The 19,446-nt window shown below is 47.2% G+C and overlaps 1 protein-coding gene across 2 annotated transcripts in view; it reads right to left on the bottom strand.

Annotated features, from left to right (window-relative positions):
- The window catches only part of LOC126213041 (poly [ADP-ribose] polymerase tankyrase-1-like), an 881,088-nt gene that overhangs the window by 357,157 nt on the left and 504,485 nt on the right, over positions 1 to 19,446 (bottom strand). The window contains exon 3 of one of the 2 annotated variants that reach the window (XM_049940614.1): positions 12,530 to 12,992. The exons of the other annotated variant lie outside the window; for it this stretch is intronic. Coding sequence (XP_049796571.1) covers positions 12,530 to 12,981 — 452 coding nt within the window. The 5' untranslated portion in view covers positions 12,982 to 12,992. The remainder of the gene's footprint in view (positions 1 to 12,529; positions 12,993 to 19,446) is intronic. 2 annotated transcript variants of the gene reach the window in all.

The raw sequence follows: 19,446 nt of genomic DNA, 5'->3' as shown, positions 1-19,446 counted from the left end.
ATTAAACACATATATATAATGAAGAAAAATGCTTAAATTAGACGTTTTTAGTGTAACATTTGGTTGACGCGGCACTGAGTGTACAGGCCGGCAGCACTCACCGCAGGCGAGAGACGGCCGCGTCGTCTGGAGGCGGCGGAGTGTGGCGGGCAGCCGCGGCAGGAGAGCGTCCGGGGTCGCCGAGGGGCCGCGTGGCGGTGCTGGGACTGCTGGAGCCACGGCCCGCGCTGCAAACAGGGGGCGGCTGTTCAAAGTGGGGCGCAAACCACAGCCCGAACGTAGGGGACAGCAACTGTGCTGCACTGACAGCACAACTGCCGGGCAGAACTTTGGAAGCAGTTGAAGTCAGCTAGCTGTGACTTGCCTGTGAGGTTATTTGGAACCTAATGTATGGAAGCTGAATATCACTAACAGGGGGGAGGGGGGGAGACATAGGGGAAACAATCTGTCAAGTTCTGTTAACTTACGAGGGTCGTTCATTAAGTAATGCCCCACTTTTTTTTCCTCATAATGTATTTATTGTTAAGAGTCAGAATTTGGTGACATACATCGACACATCTTGTTCGTGTCCACTGTAAGACTGACACACTCGTCCTCTTCAAAGTCGTGTTCCCCATACAAAATCTTTAAGCGGCCCAAAGAGATGGAAGTCTGAGGGTGCCAGGTCCGGACTGTAGCGTGGATGAGGCAATGCGTTCCCGGGCTCTCGGACTTTTGTGTGGGCGTGCATTATCGTAATAGAGCAAGATTTCTGCTGGATTCTTGTCCGATTGAACACGTCGGAAACGGTTCTCGTGTGAGTCTTCTCATATGACCCGGAATTGATGGTTGACCCTCTTGCCATCACATCCACAGAAATGACGCCATCCCAGAAGACGTGTCACCGTGACTTTTCGGGCGGAGGGGTTCATCTCTAATTTCTTCTTCTGTCATGAGTGAGGTCGACGCCACTGCATGGACTGCCTTTTTGTTTCTGGCGCAAAGTGGTGCTCCCAGCTTTCGTCCCCCGTAACAATCCGTGAGAGAAAGGCGTCCCCGTCGGTCTCAAAACGCTCTAATAGTTCAGATGAAATGGCCCTTCTTTGAATCGTGTAACCCGCTGTGAGCGTTAATCGAATCCATCGCGAGCACCGCTATCTGAATAGCCGAGAGCTCTGATCATTGCAGACGCACTTCCAATGCTGACCGACAACTGTAGAGCCAATTGTCAAGTTTTGATGCACCGGACGGCACGAATTATGGCATCCGCACGATTCAGCATGTCTGGAGCAGCCGCTGTGGCAGGACGTTCCAAGTGTGGCTGATCGTGGAGCTTGTTTCTGCATTTCCTGAGTGTGCAACTTTCACCATCCGTTGCCCAACTGTGCTATCAACTGCAGCATTGCCACGCACTGCACACAAACGTTTATGGATGTTCACCACGGTATCTTTTCTTGCGCACAAAAACTCAATAACAGCATGCTGCTTGTAATGGATCTCATATGCAGACGCCATTTTGACGCTGTACAACTGCTCTGCCATCTGCCAGAATGGTTCGAAACCGCAATGGCACACACAAAAACATCAAATGGGAGGCACCAACAAGGACATTTGTCTACGTATATTAACGGCATTTTTAAAAATTTAAGGCATTACTTATTGAACGAACCTCGTACAATGAGAAAAACATGAAGCTTCTCACAGATATACAGGAGTTGTTTAATAAACTGCCATTTCGATTAACAGTGGATAACTAACATGCAGTATTTTTTGACGCCTGAGGGAATGAAGGAGATGATGGCCAGGAATTACAACAGCTATACTGTAAAACTTACAAAAGAGTTGTTTCAAAATTTGCTTCTGACTAAAGCAGACAGAACCATATATCCATGCAAAGTCTCTTGATAGCAGAGGTGATGTACTTCTTCCTCAAACATCAATTTTCATGTTAAATTAATCTGGACAAAACAGACAGAAGATTCCAGTACAGGCTACCGCTAGAAGAAAAAATGGATTAAACAGGATAGGCAATATTGTTTCACGAACAATGTTGAGTTACCAGTAGAGTAACACATTCAAGAAACTCCAAAAAGAAAAGAAAGACTTAATATGAAGCATTTGAATCTGAGAGACAGAGGGTAACAAATAATACTGGGGTCTAAGCGTCACACCAATACTGACAGTGTGGAACATGCTAGAGACAAAATTAGACAGCTAGGAAATGTAATCTGCCACACCCTAGTGCAAGGAAACTGATGTGATTCACTGGAGTGGCCCCCGATAATGCCGGAGAGAGTTGCAGCCGTGGCAGAAGGGTAGACATTTGACACCTGCCCCTCCAGCATCCAGTACAGTGAGGTAACTAGAGCACACCATACCTGTGTGTTTCGTAGAAAGGAAACCATGGCACATAATCTGGGTGATGGCCGAACAGAGACGAGATTGTGATTGTAAGGCCCAGCATTGTGTGTGACCACGGTACTGTGCTGACTGAATTACTGTCTCCGCTCACAGCATCTTCTGTACTGGATAACTGACTGGATGGTTATTGGTTGATTAGGGTTGAAGGGACCAAACAGCAAGGTCATCAGTCCCTTGTTTCAAATGTGGTCCATTCAGACAGTTTGACATCTCATGAAATCATGTCAGAACGATAAAAGGGAAAAGGCTAAAAAATGTAAAACAGCAGTCGTGTCGTCAATGGTAAAAACAAAATGAGTGCAGTCAGCAAGAGAGCGACCCCATGGCTATGCTAGAGGCAGGAAATATCCCACCTCTGAAGCAGTAGGGGCAAGACCACCTGCTTTTTAAAAGCGTTCAACTGCTAGAATGTAGAAGTGCATATGGCAAAAGGAGACTAACAAATTCTAAAAAGTGAAAAAAAAACAGAGTAAAAGGGGGAAGAAAAGAGGATCTTGGTCAAGGAGGGGAGTCGGGAATCTCCAAACACAGCTTACAGTGGGAGATACCCCAACCCTCACTGCCATGCCCCAACACCAAAGTGAGGTTAAAAACCTTAAAACTGAGAATAAAAACCACTTTCCCAGAGGAAACTGAGAACCAGTTCGACTATCCAGAAATCCTCAGCCAACATTAAAGGTAAAGCGCGGGGAAATCTGTACTTAGTGTGCAGAGCCAAAAGTAGGGGGCATTCCACCAAAATGTGCGTTACTCAGCAGAAGGCTCCACGACCACTAAGTGAGGGTGGCTCATTACGCAAAAGAAAACCGTTGGTCAGTCAGGTATGGCCGATGCGGAGATGACACAGTGTGGTCGAGTCCTTTCAGGAGAGACGGAGGGAAGAATGCCACGGGCCAGGTGTCACTTTAATTGTACGAAGTTTATTAGACAGGGAGGTAGCCACCCAAGAGTTGGCCCGTGATTGTGCGAAGTTGGATTTGATGTGAAACTGTAAATCCACTGCAGGAGGAGTTACAGAGAATGGAAGGGGGGGGGGGGGGGGAGTGACTGCTCCGCCAGCCAATCGACCAGCAAGCTCATTACCTGGGATACCCACATCACCACGGACCCAAAGGAAGTCAACAGAACGGAACAAGCAGCACAGTGAAGATCAGCCAGATGGTCATGGATGGCCGAGACCAAGGGATGGCGGGAAAAACTCTGGTCAACAGCCACAAGGCCACTCATTGAGACTGTACGTAACAAAATGCGGTTGTGCTGTGACTGTTTAATAAAGGTAAGGGCCTGGGAAATTGCCATCAATGTCACAGTAAATAGCCCACATGTAGGTGGCAGCAGATGATTTTCTGTGCCAACAGAGGACATGAAGGCATATCCCACACGATCAACAAATTTAGAGCCATCGGAGGAAAAAAAAAATCATCCCAAAACTCCCATAAAATTTGGCGGAAAAAGCAACGCAACACCATGTGGGGGATGGACCCCTTTGGACCTCAGCGGAGATCCATCCGAATTCGGGGCAGAAGAAATAACCAAGAGGGGGTGGTGGGAAGGGAGCATGGAAAACAGGACAAAGAAGAAAGCTGAAAATCGAAGTGAAGAGACGCAAGGTGGATCCCAACAGGTAAACCTGCACGAGGACGGGAATCAGATGGGCGACATCCATGGTCTGGGAACAGGATAGAAAAGGAAGGATGAGTGGGAGAGGAACAGACAGCGATCGCATAAGAAACCAGAAGCTGGGACCACCAAACAGAAAGAGAGGAGGGGGGGGATCCCAGCTTCAAACAGGAGGCTATCAACAGGGCTAGTAGGGAAGGCACCAATGGCCAAAAGGATACTGCAATGGTGGAGCGGATCCAGCAGGCGCAGTGTGGAAGGAGCAGCCGAACCATAAACTTGACAACATAGTCCAAGTCAGACAGCACTAAAGCACGATAAAGGCGGAGAAGGATGGAGCTTGCCACAACCCAAGAGTTGTGGGCAAGGAAGTGAAGAACTGAGTTTACGGAAACATCCTACCTTCAGAAGTCTGATACGAGGCAGCCAAGTGAGCTTGTTGTCGAAAAGACGACCCGGAAAACGAAACTGTGGGACCACAGGTAATCGTTGTGCATCGAGATAGAGCTCCGGATGGGGTGGATCGTAGTACGGTGACAGAAGTGGACCACCCGCGATTTTAAAGGAGAGAATTGAAACCTGTGTGAGAGGGTCCATGCAGAGGCATGCCGTATAGCTCCCTGGAGCTGCCGCTCTGCAGAGGCCATCGAAGAGGAACTAACCCAAATACAGAAATCATCCACATACAGAGCAGGGGCGACCTAAGGACCGACACAGGCCACAAGTCTATCGATAGCAATGAGGAAAAGAAGTACACTCAATACAGAACCCTGTGGGATGCCAGTCTCCTGGGTCTGTGGAGAACTAAGAACAGTACTAACCCGAACCCTGAATGACCAATACAACAGGAACTGGCGGATAAAAATCGGGAGTGGACCCCACTGATGAACTGTAAGGAAGATGTGATGGCGTCAAACCGTGTCATAAGCCTTGCGAAGGTGGAAAAACACTGCAACCAAATGGCTAGCAGTGTATCGACGCCAATCAGCGCGTTGGGAAGACCAACGAGGTAGCCTTCCCATCGGGGAGCGGGAAGGGAGCGAAAGAATCAATGGGAAATGGTCACAATCACAAAGGTCATCATGTAGTGACCAGTGTAATGAAGGGAAGAGGGAGGGAGAAGAAAAAGAAAGATCGATGGCAGAAAAGGTACCATGACTGGCACTGAAATGAATAGGGGAGCCATCATTAAGGAGGCACAAGTCGTGGCCTGCAAGAAACTGCTCTATGGGAAGACCTCGTCTAGATGGAAATGCACTGCCCCAAAGGGATGATGAGCATTAAAATCCCCGAGAAGGAGGAAGGGAGGAACAAGTTGCAGAAGAAGGGCTGTTACGCCAGCAGGTGTAAGTGTCTTGTCAAGAGGGAGATAAAGATTGCAAACCGTGACCTCAGAGTCCAGGGCGACCCTAACAGCAACCGCTTCCAATGTTGTTTGAAGAGGAATCCACATGCTAGCAACGTCTGTACGGACCAACGGACAAACTCCGCCAGTGGCCCACACGGGGCCGACCCGATTTCGACAGAAAACACGTAACCCACAGGGAGTCTGTGAGTGATCATCAGTAAAATGATATTCCTGTAGAACCAAACAAGCTGCAGAGTAAGACGAAATAAGGGATTTCAACTCCGGTAGGTGGTGGTAATACCCATTACAATTCCATTGGATAACCATAGAACAATGATTAAAATGGGGGTTGAACATGCTAAAGCCAGTCACCAACCGTCACCGACAAGGAGCGGGCGACATCCATGAACAACAAGTCAGAATCGGGTTGCGAAGCTAAAGATGGGACCTCTGGTGACACCAGAGGCTTCTTGTCCCGGGACTTCTTTTCTTCTTCTTTTCTGTTTGAGATCGAGGAGGGCTGTGTGACATAAAGGAGCCAACTGCAGCAAGATCGGGAACAGAAAGAGATCGGGCATCCTGGGGACCGACAGACCGTGGTTCTCGCGGTCGTCGCGTGGCAGCAGAATTTTGACCTGGAAGGTGCCGGAAAAGGATATCCCGGGAGGGGCGCCCTTGACCGGCAGACGGCGAAGAAGTGGGACACTTCTCCGGCTGGGGAGGAGAGGGTGTGGGAGCCGCAGGGGAGTGGGGTAGGACAGGGGTTCGGGACTGGGGTAAGGAAGGGGGTACGAAGGGGTGAAGATGGAATTAAAGCGAACTAGTCATCGATACAGGGTGAAGACACGCATACTTCTTACGAGCCTCAGTGTAGGTTAATTGATCAAGGGACTTATACTCCTGTGTCTTCTTTTCCTTCTTATATACTGCGCAGTCTGGTGAATATGGAGAATGATTGCCATGACAATTAACACGCACAGGAGAGGGAACGCACGAACTCCCCTCACGGAGGACGTCCAGTCACCACAGAGAGGGGCCTGCTAACAGCAGGAAGACGTGTCCAAAACGCAAGCACTTAGCACACCTCACAGGAGGTGGGATGTACGACTTCACGCCATATCAATAAACCATAAACTTTACTTTCTCAGAGAGGGTATCCCCTTCAAAGTTCAGGATAAAGGCACCAGTATCAATACGATTGTCTTAGGACCCTTCTGAACACGCCGAACAAAGTGAACACCCTGCCTTCTGATATTGGTCATCAGTTTGAAGGATGAGGTCCCTGTGAAAAATCACACCTTGTACCATATTTAGAGACTGGTGGGAGCTAATGGACACAGGAATTGTGCCAAGATGGTTACAGGCACGAAGGGCCGCAGACTGGGCAGTTGAAACAGTTTTGTTCGGCAAAGAACCCGACCGCATCTTGCCCAGAGGGCAAACTTGTCTTCAATGTGTTCCACAAAAATAATGGTTTGGTATTGGTGAAATCATCCCCATCAGTCCTGGTGCAAACCAGGTAGGGGGGAAAAGGTTTCGCCCCTAGCCGACAGGCCTAACCCTCCTCCAAGGGTGTAGCCACGGAAGGGAAGGCCGAAGGGACAGGAGAAGCAGCACTAAAAGAATCAGTTCCACGGGGAGAGACGGCCGCAAAAGAATGGCCTGAGTCCTGGACCCGTACGCATTTCATTTGCATAGTGTCAACCCTGAACCCACCCACTCCAATCAGGGGTTCTCCTCACGTGCGCCACCCAGCCACGGCAAGGGCTGTCTGGCACGGTGGCCATTCCCTGGAGTTCTGATTCTCCAGGACGACAAGCAACTACTGTTAGGCTTACCTGAGGTGGTTACAGCTCAGGTATCAGATGTGTGATCCCAGTGTGTTCAGGGGGCTCAACCAAAAGGGTACATAGCGACCCCACCACATGGGCTGGCTACCGTGAAGGCTATGCAGGCTAGCTTCAGACAAAGACGCCAAATAACAGGTGGAATGAACTAAGAGGGCACACGTCGGAGACACTACGTAAGGTGCTCTTCCCCAAATGGCTCACACCACAATAGAAATTTAGTAATGGAGGTCAATCCCCAGAGACCAGGGAATGCCAAAAGGATGAGGTGATTACGCAACAAAGCCAAATTACAAAACCAACATAACCAGGAGGATAGCGGGGCCAACATAAGCAAGGACACCAAGAGAGGGAGAGGAGGGGACAAAGGAGCAAGGAGAGGAAAGGAGGGTAAGGGCAAGGAAATGCAGCCCTGGAAAGAAGAAAGACTGCACTAGCTTGGTGCCCCGTGCTCACCACACATGTACTCACGAAAGAATCGTGAGCCCTCTGGGGGCATGTGACTGGAAATCATACCCTGCTCTTTGGAGCTCATGGTCTAGCAGTATCGTCTTTAATTAGCAATCAAAAACGTCCTCAGTGCTGGGTTCTAACCCTGCCACCATTTACATTTTGAATAAAAATTGTCAGTGTTGGCAGCCGAAGACTTCTGGCATAAGACGTCACCATTACTCAGTCAACAGCTTTGTCAAAAGTGGGTGGAGGAGCAGACAGGTTCAGGGTACTCTCTTGCCATTGTGTTTGGAAGCTTCCATTCAAGGCAAACGAATCGGCAATGATCAAAGGCATGAGGATGCAGAAGACAATGGAAACCACTGCATTAGACACAAAGTGCATCAACAGGAGATGTGGCCGGTAACTGACAAAATATCATGATTATCTTGGCAAGAGATTCCTTACTAGTGCCCATTTGGATACCTGGGAGGAGATTGCCACGAGTGATGTGACCACGAGAAAAAGATTGAATGACCAACGAAACGATGACATTATACGAGTCGAGACGTGGAACATAAGGAGTTTTAATGCGGTAGGAAAGCCAGACAATAACAAAAGGGAAAAGCTAAAGCTCGATCTGGATATGGTGGTGGTCACTGAAGTGAAATGGAAAGAAGGCAAGGACTTCTGGCCAGACGAGAATAGGGTAATATCAACAGCAGCAGAAAATGGCGGAACAGGAGTAGGATTCATTATGAATAGAAAGGTAGGGCAGACAGCGAGCTACTGTCAACAGTTCGGTGACAGGGTTCTTCTCAACAGAATCGACAGGAAACCAACACCAGCACAAGCAACGAAAGTTCAGGTATACTTGCCGACATCACAAGTTGACAATGAAGATGTAGAAAAAACTATACGAGGATATTGAACGCTTAATCCAGTATGTAAAGGGAGATGAAAATCTAATGGTCAAGGGGGGCGTGGGGGGGGGGGGGGGGCAAAAATGCAGTTGCAGGGGAAAGTGTAAAACAAAGGGTTACAGGAGAAGATGGACTTGGTACTATGAATGAGAGAGAAGAAAGACTAGTTGAGATGCACAACAAATTTCTGCTAGCAATAGTGAATACTCTGTTCAAGACTCACAAGAGGAGGTGGTACATTTGGAAAAGGATGCGAGATATGCGAAGATTTCAGTTACATAGCATCTTCAGATAATGGACTGTTAGGTGTACGCAGAAGCAGATACGGATGCTGATCACAATTTAGTAGTGATGAGTAGACTGAAGTTTAAGAGGCTTAGTCAGCAAGAATCGGTGTGCAAAGAAGTGGGATATAGTAGTACTAAGGGATGAAGAGTCTCTGTGGTTATAGATACTACCATAATGAACAGCTCAGGAGGTAGCATAGTTGAAGAGGAATGGATATCTCTTCAAATAATCACAGAGGCTGGAAAGGTACAAAGCAGCTAATTGCAAAGAAACCGTGGGCAACAGAAGAAATACTTCAGTTGATGAATGAAGGAAGTACACAAATGCTCACGGAAATTCAGAAATACAGACATACAAGTCACTTAAAAATGAGATGAATAGGAAGTGCAGAGAAGCTAAGGCAATATGGCCACAAAAAGGAGAAGAAATGTGGAAATAACAGTTGTTGGGAGCACTCAACATATAGAAAAGCCAAACAAACTTTGGTGAAATTAAAAGCACAGATGGTAACATTAAGACTGCGGCTGTAATTCTACTGATAAATGCACAGGAGAGAGCAGTTAGTAGGAAATGCCTGTATGATGGGGAAGATTTGGCTAATGTCTTAATAGAAGGAGAAACAGGAGTCGATATGGAGAAGATAGGTGGTCTACTATTAATCAGAATTTAAAAGAGCTTCAGGAAATTTAATATCAAATAAGGCAAAAGGGAGATACAACATTTGATAAGATTTTCTAAAATCATTGGGAGAAGTGGTAACAAAGTAACTATTCACATAGTGTGTAGAATGTGAGTCTGGCAATATACCAACTGACTTTCAGAAAAAGATTATCCACACAATTCTAAAGATTGCAACAGTTGACAAGTGCGATAATTATCACATCATCAGCTTAACAGCTTATGCATCCAAGTTGCTGACTTGAATAATATACAGAAGAATGGAAAAGAAAATTGAAGTTGTGTTAAGTGTCAATTGATTTGACTTTAGGAAAGGTAAAAGCACTAGAGGCAGTTGTGATGTCGCTGTTGATAATGGAAGCACAACTGAAGAAACATCAAAGCACGTTCATAGGATCTGTCAATCTGGAAAATGCGTTCAACAGTGTTAACTTGTCAAAGATGTACGAAAGTCTCAGAAAATTAAGGGTAAGCTGTAAGAAGACACATAACATTCAATATGTACAAGAGCCAAGAGGGAACAATGAGACAAACACCAAGAACAGAATGCTCGGATTAAAAAGTGTGGAAGACAGGGACGTAGTCGTTTTCCCCTACTGTTCAATCTATACACCAAAGAAGCAATGACGGTGATAAATGGAAGGTTCAAGAGTGGAATTGAAACTCAAAATGAAACGATATCAATGATAAGATCCACTGATGACATAGCTGTCCTCAGTGAATGTTAGGAAGAATCACACGGCATGCTGGATGTATTGAACAGGCTAATGAATACGGAATATGGATTGAGATTAAATCAAAGGGAGACAAACTTAATGATAAGTAGCAAAAATGAGAACAGCGATGAACTTAACATCAGGATTGATGACCACAAAGTAAATTAAATTAAGAAGTCCTTCTACCTACGCAGCAAAATAACCGCCAACACAGGAAGCAAGGAGTACATCAAGAAACAGAGTACCACAGGTGAAATGGCATTTCTGGTCGAGAACAGAGCACTTTAGAGGAAGAAACAGATTGAATAACAGCCAGAAAATAACTGAGCACGTAGGTTTCAGGTGATACAGTCAGAAAACTGATGGGAGGGGGGGCATGAACAGCAGCTTGCTACGAATGTAGAGAAATGTAAGTTAATGTGGATGAGCAGCAAAAATATCTTGACAATATTGACGTTGTGGGAGATATATCAGACTCCAACAGATGGGTTAGGAAATGAAATCTGCTGCACCCTAGTAGAGGAAAACGTGGTGGGATTCACTGAGTGGCCTCTGGTAATGCCAGAGACAATATCAAGCAAGACAGAAGGACATACATTTGGCACACGCTCCTGCAGCATGCACTGAAGTGATGCAAAGTACACACCTTTCCTGCATGTTTGTAAGGGGGACCGTGCAGCACATATTCCAGGCATTGGCTGAGCAGAGGGGAGAAGGAAATGTGGCTGGAAGGCCCAGCACTGTGTGCGACCATGTTGTCTTGTTGACTGCATTATTCTTTTGTTGTTTGGTCCAAGTGACTCTCAGCAGTATGGGACTGGACATCTGAGGTCATCAGTCCCCTAGACTTAGAACTACTTGAACCTAACTAACCGAAGAACATCAGACACGTCCACGCCAGGGGCAGGATTCGAACCTGCGACCGCAGCAGCAGCAGCAGCGCGGTTTGTTGTTTGGTCACGGTGTGTCTGGGAATCCCCTGTGCTTAGACCATGTTGTTTACTGCACACACAACCATATGCTACTCTCTGGAGTCTGGCATATTTCATGTGGTGTACCTTTTAAGTTATACCACCACTGTACTGTTTGGGGGTAGCAAAACAAGTTTTGTACTGAAGTTGCTGGCCTATTGCACACATATACTGAGGAAATGGAAGCCAATTACCGCCGTACTGTCCTATACTTTGTCTGACGCACGCTGTGGCACTGACTGTGACACCAGATCTCGATAACCCCGACTGACACATCGCACTTCTGATTAGCCATTCTATGCTTGTGGGACAGACCTTTGAGGCGATCGTCAGTACTGTCCCAAGGCCGTCACCTAAGTCAGCACCTCACGAGATGTTCGCGCAGCAGCTGGCAGTCGCAGCTTTCACAATCAACCTGTGCCCGGGTCTGGCTGTCAGAGCTGCCTCGGCCGCTGAATGCACACTGCGAGGCGTCAAGTGTGGCACTCGTGTTGCGACAGTAGTATGCTTTACTATGCCTAGAAGGTAGGGCAGGTCAGTATCTGCCACACGGCTACAATAGAAATGCGAAACTGAATATATTGCTGTCCTCAATGTGTTGCAACATACTAGAATGATTCTGGTGCTGGTGCTGAGGAACATACATAATAAATAGTCTTCAACTTCTCTTTATGCAGCATGATGCCAGTTGGAGCTATCATACTGTCAACTGCAGCAGTGGTACCGAACAACTGATGGCTACTTTTAGTAAAGCTGCCCAACATCACAGCACGAGCATTCATCTGGTCGGCTTACAAACTGCACCCGTCACTGTGTCCGTTTTGTGCCCACAGCAGTAGTCTCACTTGCTAGGTACACTATGAAAGGATCTCTTGTTCAAAGGCTTGAAGCTAAAATCTAGATGAATGTGCTCTACACATGCTCTATAAGAGAATTAATCAAATGAGGACGGATTTATTCAACACTGAAATTATCCCCTCTATGATTTGTTTACTTAACAGAACTGCTAACAAAAAGGGCTCAATATGGAGCTTTGATAAACCAGTCATGACAGGACAATGACAGCATTGTGAGCTATAAGGAGAGACAGTCACAAATATTGTACTGTTAGAAACACACACACGCACACACACACACACACACACAAACACATTATTGGTAAACACAGAATAACGTCTTGCCCTGGGCTCACCTGGGTTCTGCTGGTGGCTCACTGAGCAGCCGACTCACTTCAATCAGATGCTCAGGGCAGCTACGCATAGCATCTGCCCAGCCCTGCGTCGCCATTACTTTGTGTGTTTGAGACCTTATGAAGTGGACGGCGGCCGCAGTTAGGCTGGGGCACGAGTGCCTCACCGCCAGCACAGCTGCAGCCGCCGCCGTCTCCACCTCCAGCTGCGCCGCCACCTGCTGTTCGCAGGCAGCCTTCAGGGCTGACAGGCCGTATTTGTCTGCTACCGTCAACAGCTCCGGGGCCGTGTCGGTCAGCTGGGGTGCCTCCAGGGTGTACATGTAAGACAGCAGCTGCCTGAGGACAGGGCCCCCCACGTCCGCCATTCTGACCTCGCCGCAGCTGGCCTCCAGCGTGTCGTGCTGGAACATGGCTCGGAACACGGGGCTCCTGGCGGCCAGGACCGCGCGGTGTGCCGCCAGCCGCGTCTCTCCCGCCACCAGCGTCACGACCGCGCCGTCGCCCGCGTCTAGCAGGGCGCCCAGGTCCACGGCCGCCGTCCTCTGAACCTCAGCAGCTGCCGACATGGCGGAAGGTCCTGAAACACGGCGCCACCAAGCCCAACTTACACGGCACCCTCGAAACTTGTACGACGCACGTGCAGACCTGTACAACAACAGTTGGTAAATGTTGTCCACCAGTGATCCATTACAATGTCACGATATCCTGTCTGCGTAAAACTCGTCCAACAGCACAGCTTTCGAGATTTCCCATACTGTTGCAGCACCCTGATTTTGGACAACATGTCTTCAGAAGGGGTGCAGACCTCATTCCCCAACTTCTTTCTACAAAGTAGGGTTGCTCAATCACGATGTCTTTTGAAATGGAAATAGTAATTGTCCCAATCTCTCTAGTTATTTACAGAAAGAATGACTTTACACTTCATATGTGTATTTTTCTGCTTTTTACAGCTATTTCTGCAAATCTTGTAGGAGCTGCCTCACACAGTGGACAGACAATCTGCTACAAGAGTTGGGGGGAACTTAATGGCAAACACTGCTACGGGGTAGTTGTGGCACCCAGACTGAATCCTCCCACATTTCGGACAGATTCCAACAAGACAACACCGAACCGTCAACTGGTGAACTCTTAGCAATTCGTAGAGAATTGTCACTTCCAGTTAGCTGAGGCGTGCTATCATTTTGTCACTAGTGTCAGACAGCCACAATACAGGAAACACCAACAGGTTTTCATTTCTATTATTTCTCAATTACAAGTTCTGATTCCACAGATCAAACTGTCACTTATAGTCCACATTTCATGTTTGTAATTTCTACTTTAGGTGTTAACGGTAGTCGTTTAAACTAGGGGGCAAATAATTGGGCATTATTTATTCCAGTTACTTTAACACCACAAATTCTTACTTTTCTCCCACTCACATTCTATTGAGTCACTATATCAGTGTATATGCTAATACATTAAACTATGCAAAAGATGTCTCACTACTCACTTATTAACTTCAGGCATGATATTTCAGTATTTCACACTTTCTCACTGATGTATTTCTTACCGACCTGCTTCTGACAGGAAGATCTTATTTTGCTAGCAGCCCCGGATATGTTTGAAACTGTGTTAGGCAAGCAAGAGGCAAATGTGCTAAAACGTATACTGTGACCTCTGACATTCGAGAACGATTAGTCAAAAACTTAACGAGTAGTCCACACATTGTTTTGCAGTTTGATGAATCTACTGATGTTTCAGATCGTACACAGTATGTGCAATTTGTGCAGTTTGAAGCAGATTAAAGAATCACAGGAGATAATATTTTGTAAAGCACATCCTGCCAGCACAACTGGCTGGTGTTTGTATGACATGCAACTGTGAGATTGGACAAAATGTATCGCCATTTGTACAGAAAGTGGTAAAGCCGTCAGTGATAGGAGAAGCGGGCTCGTTGTGAAGTTAAATCAGTAAGGCCAAATGTATCGTGGACACAGTGCTTTCTCCAACAACAGGCTCTGGCAGCCACAGTTTTACCTCCTGATCAGAAAGACGTGCTTAAAGAAAGTGATCAAAGCTCTGAAGTCAATTAAAGATAAAGTGTTGCAAACGACTGTTTAGAATCATCAGAATCTCCTCAGATTTGGTAGCTTCCCAAAGGAGAGGTATTGACGAATTCTGGAACTAGAAGCTGAATTTTAAGAACATTAAAACAAGATTCCAAATCTTTTTATTTGAATTATTTCTGTGATCCTGTTTCACTAGTGAAGTTAGTATTTCTCGCAGATCATTTTAATCACCTAAATATTGCAGAATCGAGCCTCCAAGGGAGAGAAGAAAACGAATATAAAGGTGAAGGATAAAATCTAAGCAGTCCTGGCAAAACTCCGTTTGTGGTCAACGTCTTTACAGAAGGCAGTGTTTCAGTCTGTCCCTGACTTTCAGAAGACTGTCAGAGAAGTGGGCCAGTTGGTGGTGTGAGTTCTCACATTCCTTACACGAAGCACAGCTTGACTAACTTTGGAGAAAAACTATTAATTTACTTTCCGGAACTGAAGTCTCAAGCTAACAGTGGGCATGGATGGATGAGAAATTCTTTTGCAGCTATGTCAGTACAACTGAGCGATCTGAACACGAAGATGACGAACAGTCTTTGCTTTGGACATCATGCTTAGAACAAAATTTAATTCGTAGGAGATTCACGTGTTCTGCATGAAGAGCAAAGACGAATATCCACAGCTGGAGAGCGAAGCTTTAGAATTCTTAGTGTCATTCACTATTTCCTAGTTATACAAATTGGCACTCTTCAATGGTGAACATGAAAACTAAGACCAGAAATAGGCTTCCATTAGGAAACGAGTTGGTTACTTTTATCTGAAAAACAAAACCACAATTTGACAAATTATTAATAAATAAACAGGTACGGCCTCCTCATGAAAATAATTATATTTTTATCGCAGTTTAGCACCTATCAACCTATGAATAAAAGCTGTTAATAACAGTAAAATCCTGGTAAGCGTAGAGTATGATTGTAAATAATATAAATGAAAGACCGACATTATTCATGAGATTGCTGTTACACTGTTCATTTGCAAAAACTGTTCATTAGCATACATTCATTCACAGAATGTACCACTATTGTTACTGACTGCACTTGGTGGTACGGCTTACAGTACGCGGGAAAGAAATGATGTAACGGAAAAGGTGGAAGAATAACTAGTGTAATGTTTACATCTGTTATAATCAAATCATCAATTGCTAGAGTTCTTCTGTCAGCATTTCAGTTCTTTTCATCAGTGAAGTTGGACGAGCTTTTTGGTCTGCAAATTGACACTCTATAGAAGAAATAAATTGTGGAATCATATGTGAAGACAGGTTCGGTTAAGCAACTGGCGAAATTTTCGAGTCAAGTTCCTGGACAGACGACTACCAGCAGACAGAGATATACAGAGCCTGTATAAAAACAGGCGCACCTACGGCTCTGTGCAAAACCCGAAACGACGGAGAATTCCTTCAGTTGGCACACCCAGAAGTTACCGCAGACAGTTGCTGAATAATTGTTCAGAGCCCAAAGAGGTCTACATGTAAATTGTTCCAAAAGGTGCACTTGAGTAGGAGTTCCTGCCAGATATTGAAGAGCTTTAATCTGAAGACGTTATCATGTGTCGGTTGTGCAACAATTTGTGGAGGATGTTAGTCAAACATTTACGTTACTGAAGGCGGCTTTTCAGTAACATCGACGATGGTTTGTTAGACCCTTTCCGTTAAATCACGAGTGACTAAGCATGGTTTCACCTTTCTGGTCACGTGAATTCACAGAACACGAGGTACCGGGCAACAGAGAACCCCAATATACACTCCTGGAAATTGAAATAAGAACACCGTGAATTCATTGTCCCAGGAAGGGGAAACTTTATTGACACATTCCTGGGGTCAGATACATCACATGATCACACTGACAGAACCACAGGCACATAGACACAGGCAACAGAGCATGCACAATGTCGGCACTAGTACAGTGTATATCCACCTTTCGCAGCAATGCAGGCTGCTATTCTCCCATGGAGACGATCGTAGAGATGCTGGATGTAGTCCTGTGGAACGGCTTGCCATGCCATGTCCACCTGGCGCCTCAGTTGGACCAGCGTTCGTGCCGGACGTGCAGACCGCGTGAGACGCCGCTTCATCCAGTCTCAAACATGCTCAATGGGGGACAGATCCGGAGATCTTGCTGGCCAGGGTAGTTGACTTACACCTTCTAGAGCACGTTGGGTGGCACGGGGTACATGCGGACGTGCATTGTCCTGTTGGAACAGCAAGTTCCCTTGCCGGTCTAGGAATGGTAGAACGATGGGTTCGATGACGGTTTGGATGTACCGTGCACTATTCAGTGTCCCCTCGACGATCACCAGTGGTGTACGGCCAGTGTAGGAGATCGCTCCCCACACCATGATGCCGGGTGTTGGCCCTGTGTGCCTCGGTCGTATGCAGTCCTGATTGTGGCGCTCACCTGCACGGCGCCAAACACGCATACGACCATCATTGGCACCAAGGCAGAAGCGACTCTCATCGCTGAAGACGACACGTCTCCATTCGTCCCTCCATTCACGCCTGTCGCGACACCACTGGAGGCGGGCTGCACGATGTTGGGGCGTGAGCGGAAGACGGCCTAACGGTGTGCAGGACCGTAGCCCAGCTTCATGGAGACGGTTGCGAATGGTCCTCGCCGATACCCCAGGAGCAACAGTGTCCCTAATTTGCTGGGAAGTGGCGGTGCGGTCCCCTACGGCACTGCGTAGGATCCTACGGTCTTGGCGTGCATCCGTGCGTCGCTGCGGTCCGGTCCCAGGTCGACGGGCACGTGCACCTTCCGCCGACCACTGGCGACAACATCGATGTACTGTGGAGACCTGACACCCCACGTGTTGAGCAATTCGGCAGTACGTCCACCCGGCCTTCCGCATGCCCACAATACGCCCTCGCTCAAAGTCCGTCAACTGCACATACGGTTCACGTCCACGCTGTCGCGGCATGCTACCAGTGTTAAAGACTGCGATGGAGCTCCGTATGCCACGGCAAACTGGCTGACACTGACGGCGGCGGTGCACAAATGCTGCGCAGCTAGCGCCATTCGACGGCCAACACCGCGGTTCCTGGTGTGTCCGCTGTGCCGTGCGTGTGATCATTGCTTGTACAGCCCTCTCGCAGTGTCCGGAGCAAGTATGGTGGGTCTGACACACCGGTGTCAATGTGTTCTTTTTCCATTTCCAGGAGTGTAGTTTGTCAGCAACCACTCCACGATGGAAACGTCTGCACTTGGCGCGGTGCAACAGGAACGCGCATTACTGGACTGTTTTTTTGACACGACCCTCAACAAACGTTTGATACATTCTGTGCTCAGCTCACTGAACGTGGAAGACAATACTGCTTCTTATAGCACGATGGGGCAACATGCCACACGTCTAAGGTATCGCTGGAACGAGTCCACGATGTCTTCACTTAGGACCGAGCTGTCAGCAGACATTCGTGGCCACCACGTTGGCCGCATCTATCAACGTGTGATTTTTGTTTTAGTTCCTCGCTTCTGTAATTTCACTTCATTTCCCTCACACTTACACGCGTTACTTTTCTCTGCGCCACCCTGCATTATAGCGATGAAGAAAGAACAGTCACACCTCACTTAACGAGCACCTCCTACGAGGGTCATTCCAGGAGTCTGGTAAAAGAAAAAAAGGCGAGAAAAACTTTGTCGTAAACAGCTCAACTAACCTCTCGACAGTCTCCTTTGAAGCATATACGCTCGGTCCAGCAATCTTCCACCTTTTTCATCCATCACAAAAATAGGTCATCTCAAACTCTGAAAAATACTTGACTGCAGCTAACACTTCCTCATTCGATGAAAATTTGTCCCCAGCAAGACAGCTTCAAGTTACGGAACAGCAGGTGAGTTGAGCCTGCGTCTCGTGTAGAGTGAATTAGAAGCCCATTTCCTGCACTTTCGCCGTTGTTACCGCTCATGTGTGGGACTGTGCATTATCCTGGTGAAAGGGCGTGCCAATGCAAATTTCTAACGATCCAACAATGAATAGCTGACGAAATAGCCTTTGGCTTCTATCGGTGCACTTTCGCCAGCGTTTGTCTACTGTTTTGGCGGCTGCTTCGGCTCTGGTGGGTAGGCCGTGTCTCAACAGCCATAAAGTCTCGAGCAGTGCTGTTTACGGTCGGCAGGCAGTGAGCCGAAATGTGGTGCCGGGTGGGCTTTCTGTCGACTGTGAGCTGCCGCGGCCCCCACACCGGCCACAGCTTCTTCACGGCCACCACGCTACTCCTCCATGCTGGGAGTATCCTTTGGATTATTGCTATTCCCATTTCTTGTAACATTCAAATGGCATTTACGTTCAATACCCTAGCAGAAAGTTACTTTTGTGTAATTAAAGCTAAAAGATCATTAAATGTCAACATTTGGGCATATCACCGAAAACACTCCGTTATTGGCTGAGAGTCTAAAGCTCTCCTGACGTCACAGACTAGGAGTAACACGAAGGTTCCAGTGTGTTACAGGGCGTGTGTTGGCCCAAGTTAAGACGTTCTTACGGACTACTTCCGCTACGTAGTGATGGGAACCGCAATTACAACTTCTAAGTAACAATAGAGAGGAGTTGTATGGACACTGATAGTGGAAACCTTGCCAAGTTGATGCGTTTATGTAGAGCGGCGGTATGTGCAACGACCGATATTCTTCTCTCTCCAGTTTGTAGCATCATTAATATCGCTCGAAACTAAGGAAATGTGTGAGTTTGCCAAACGAGTCGGTATGTAGCAACCAGGTTGTCGACTACAAGTCACGAGTCACGACCCCCGAAGCACAATAGAACTGTTCTCGGCAAATCCCTGAGCTGATTTCCTTCACTGAAGGCACCCGGCAGAGACCGCAGCCAGCACGCGCTCGGTGGGCAACGGACAGACGGCAAAGAGGTCGCAGCTTCGAATCCTGTAACGGTCACGTACTCCTGAAAGTTTTACACCAAACACGAAAATACCGCTAGCACGAA

Source organism: Schistocerca nitens, chromosome 11 (genome assembly GCF_023898315.1).
Source record: "Schistocerca nitens isolate TAMUIC-IGC-003100 chromosome 11, iqSchNite1.1, whole genome shotgun sequence".
NCBI lineage: Eukaryota > Metazoa > Arthropoda > Insecta > Orthoptera > Acrididae > Schistocerca > Schistocerca nitens.
This window is presented reverse-complemented; position numbering and strand designations above follow the sequence as displayed.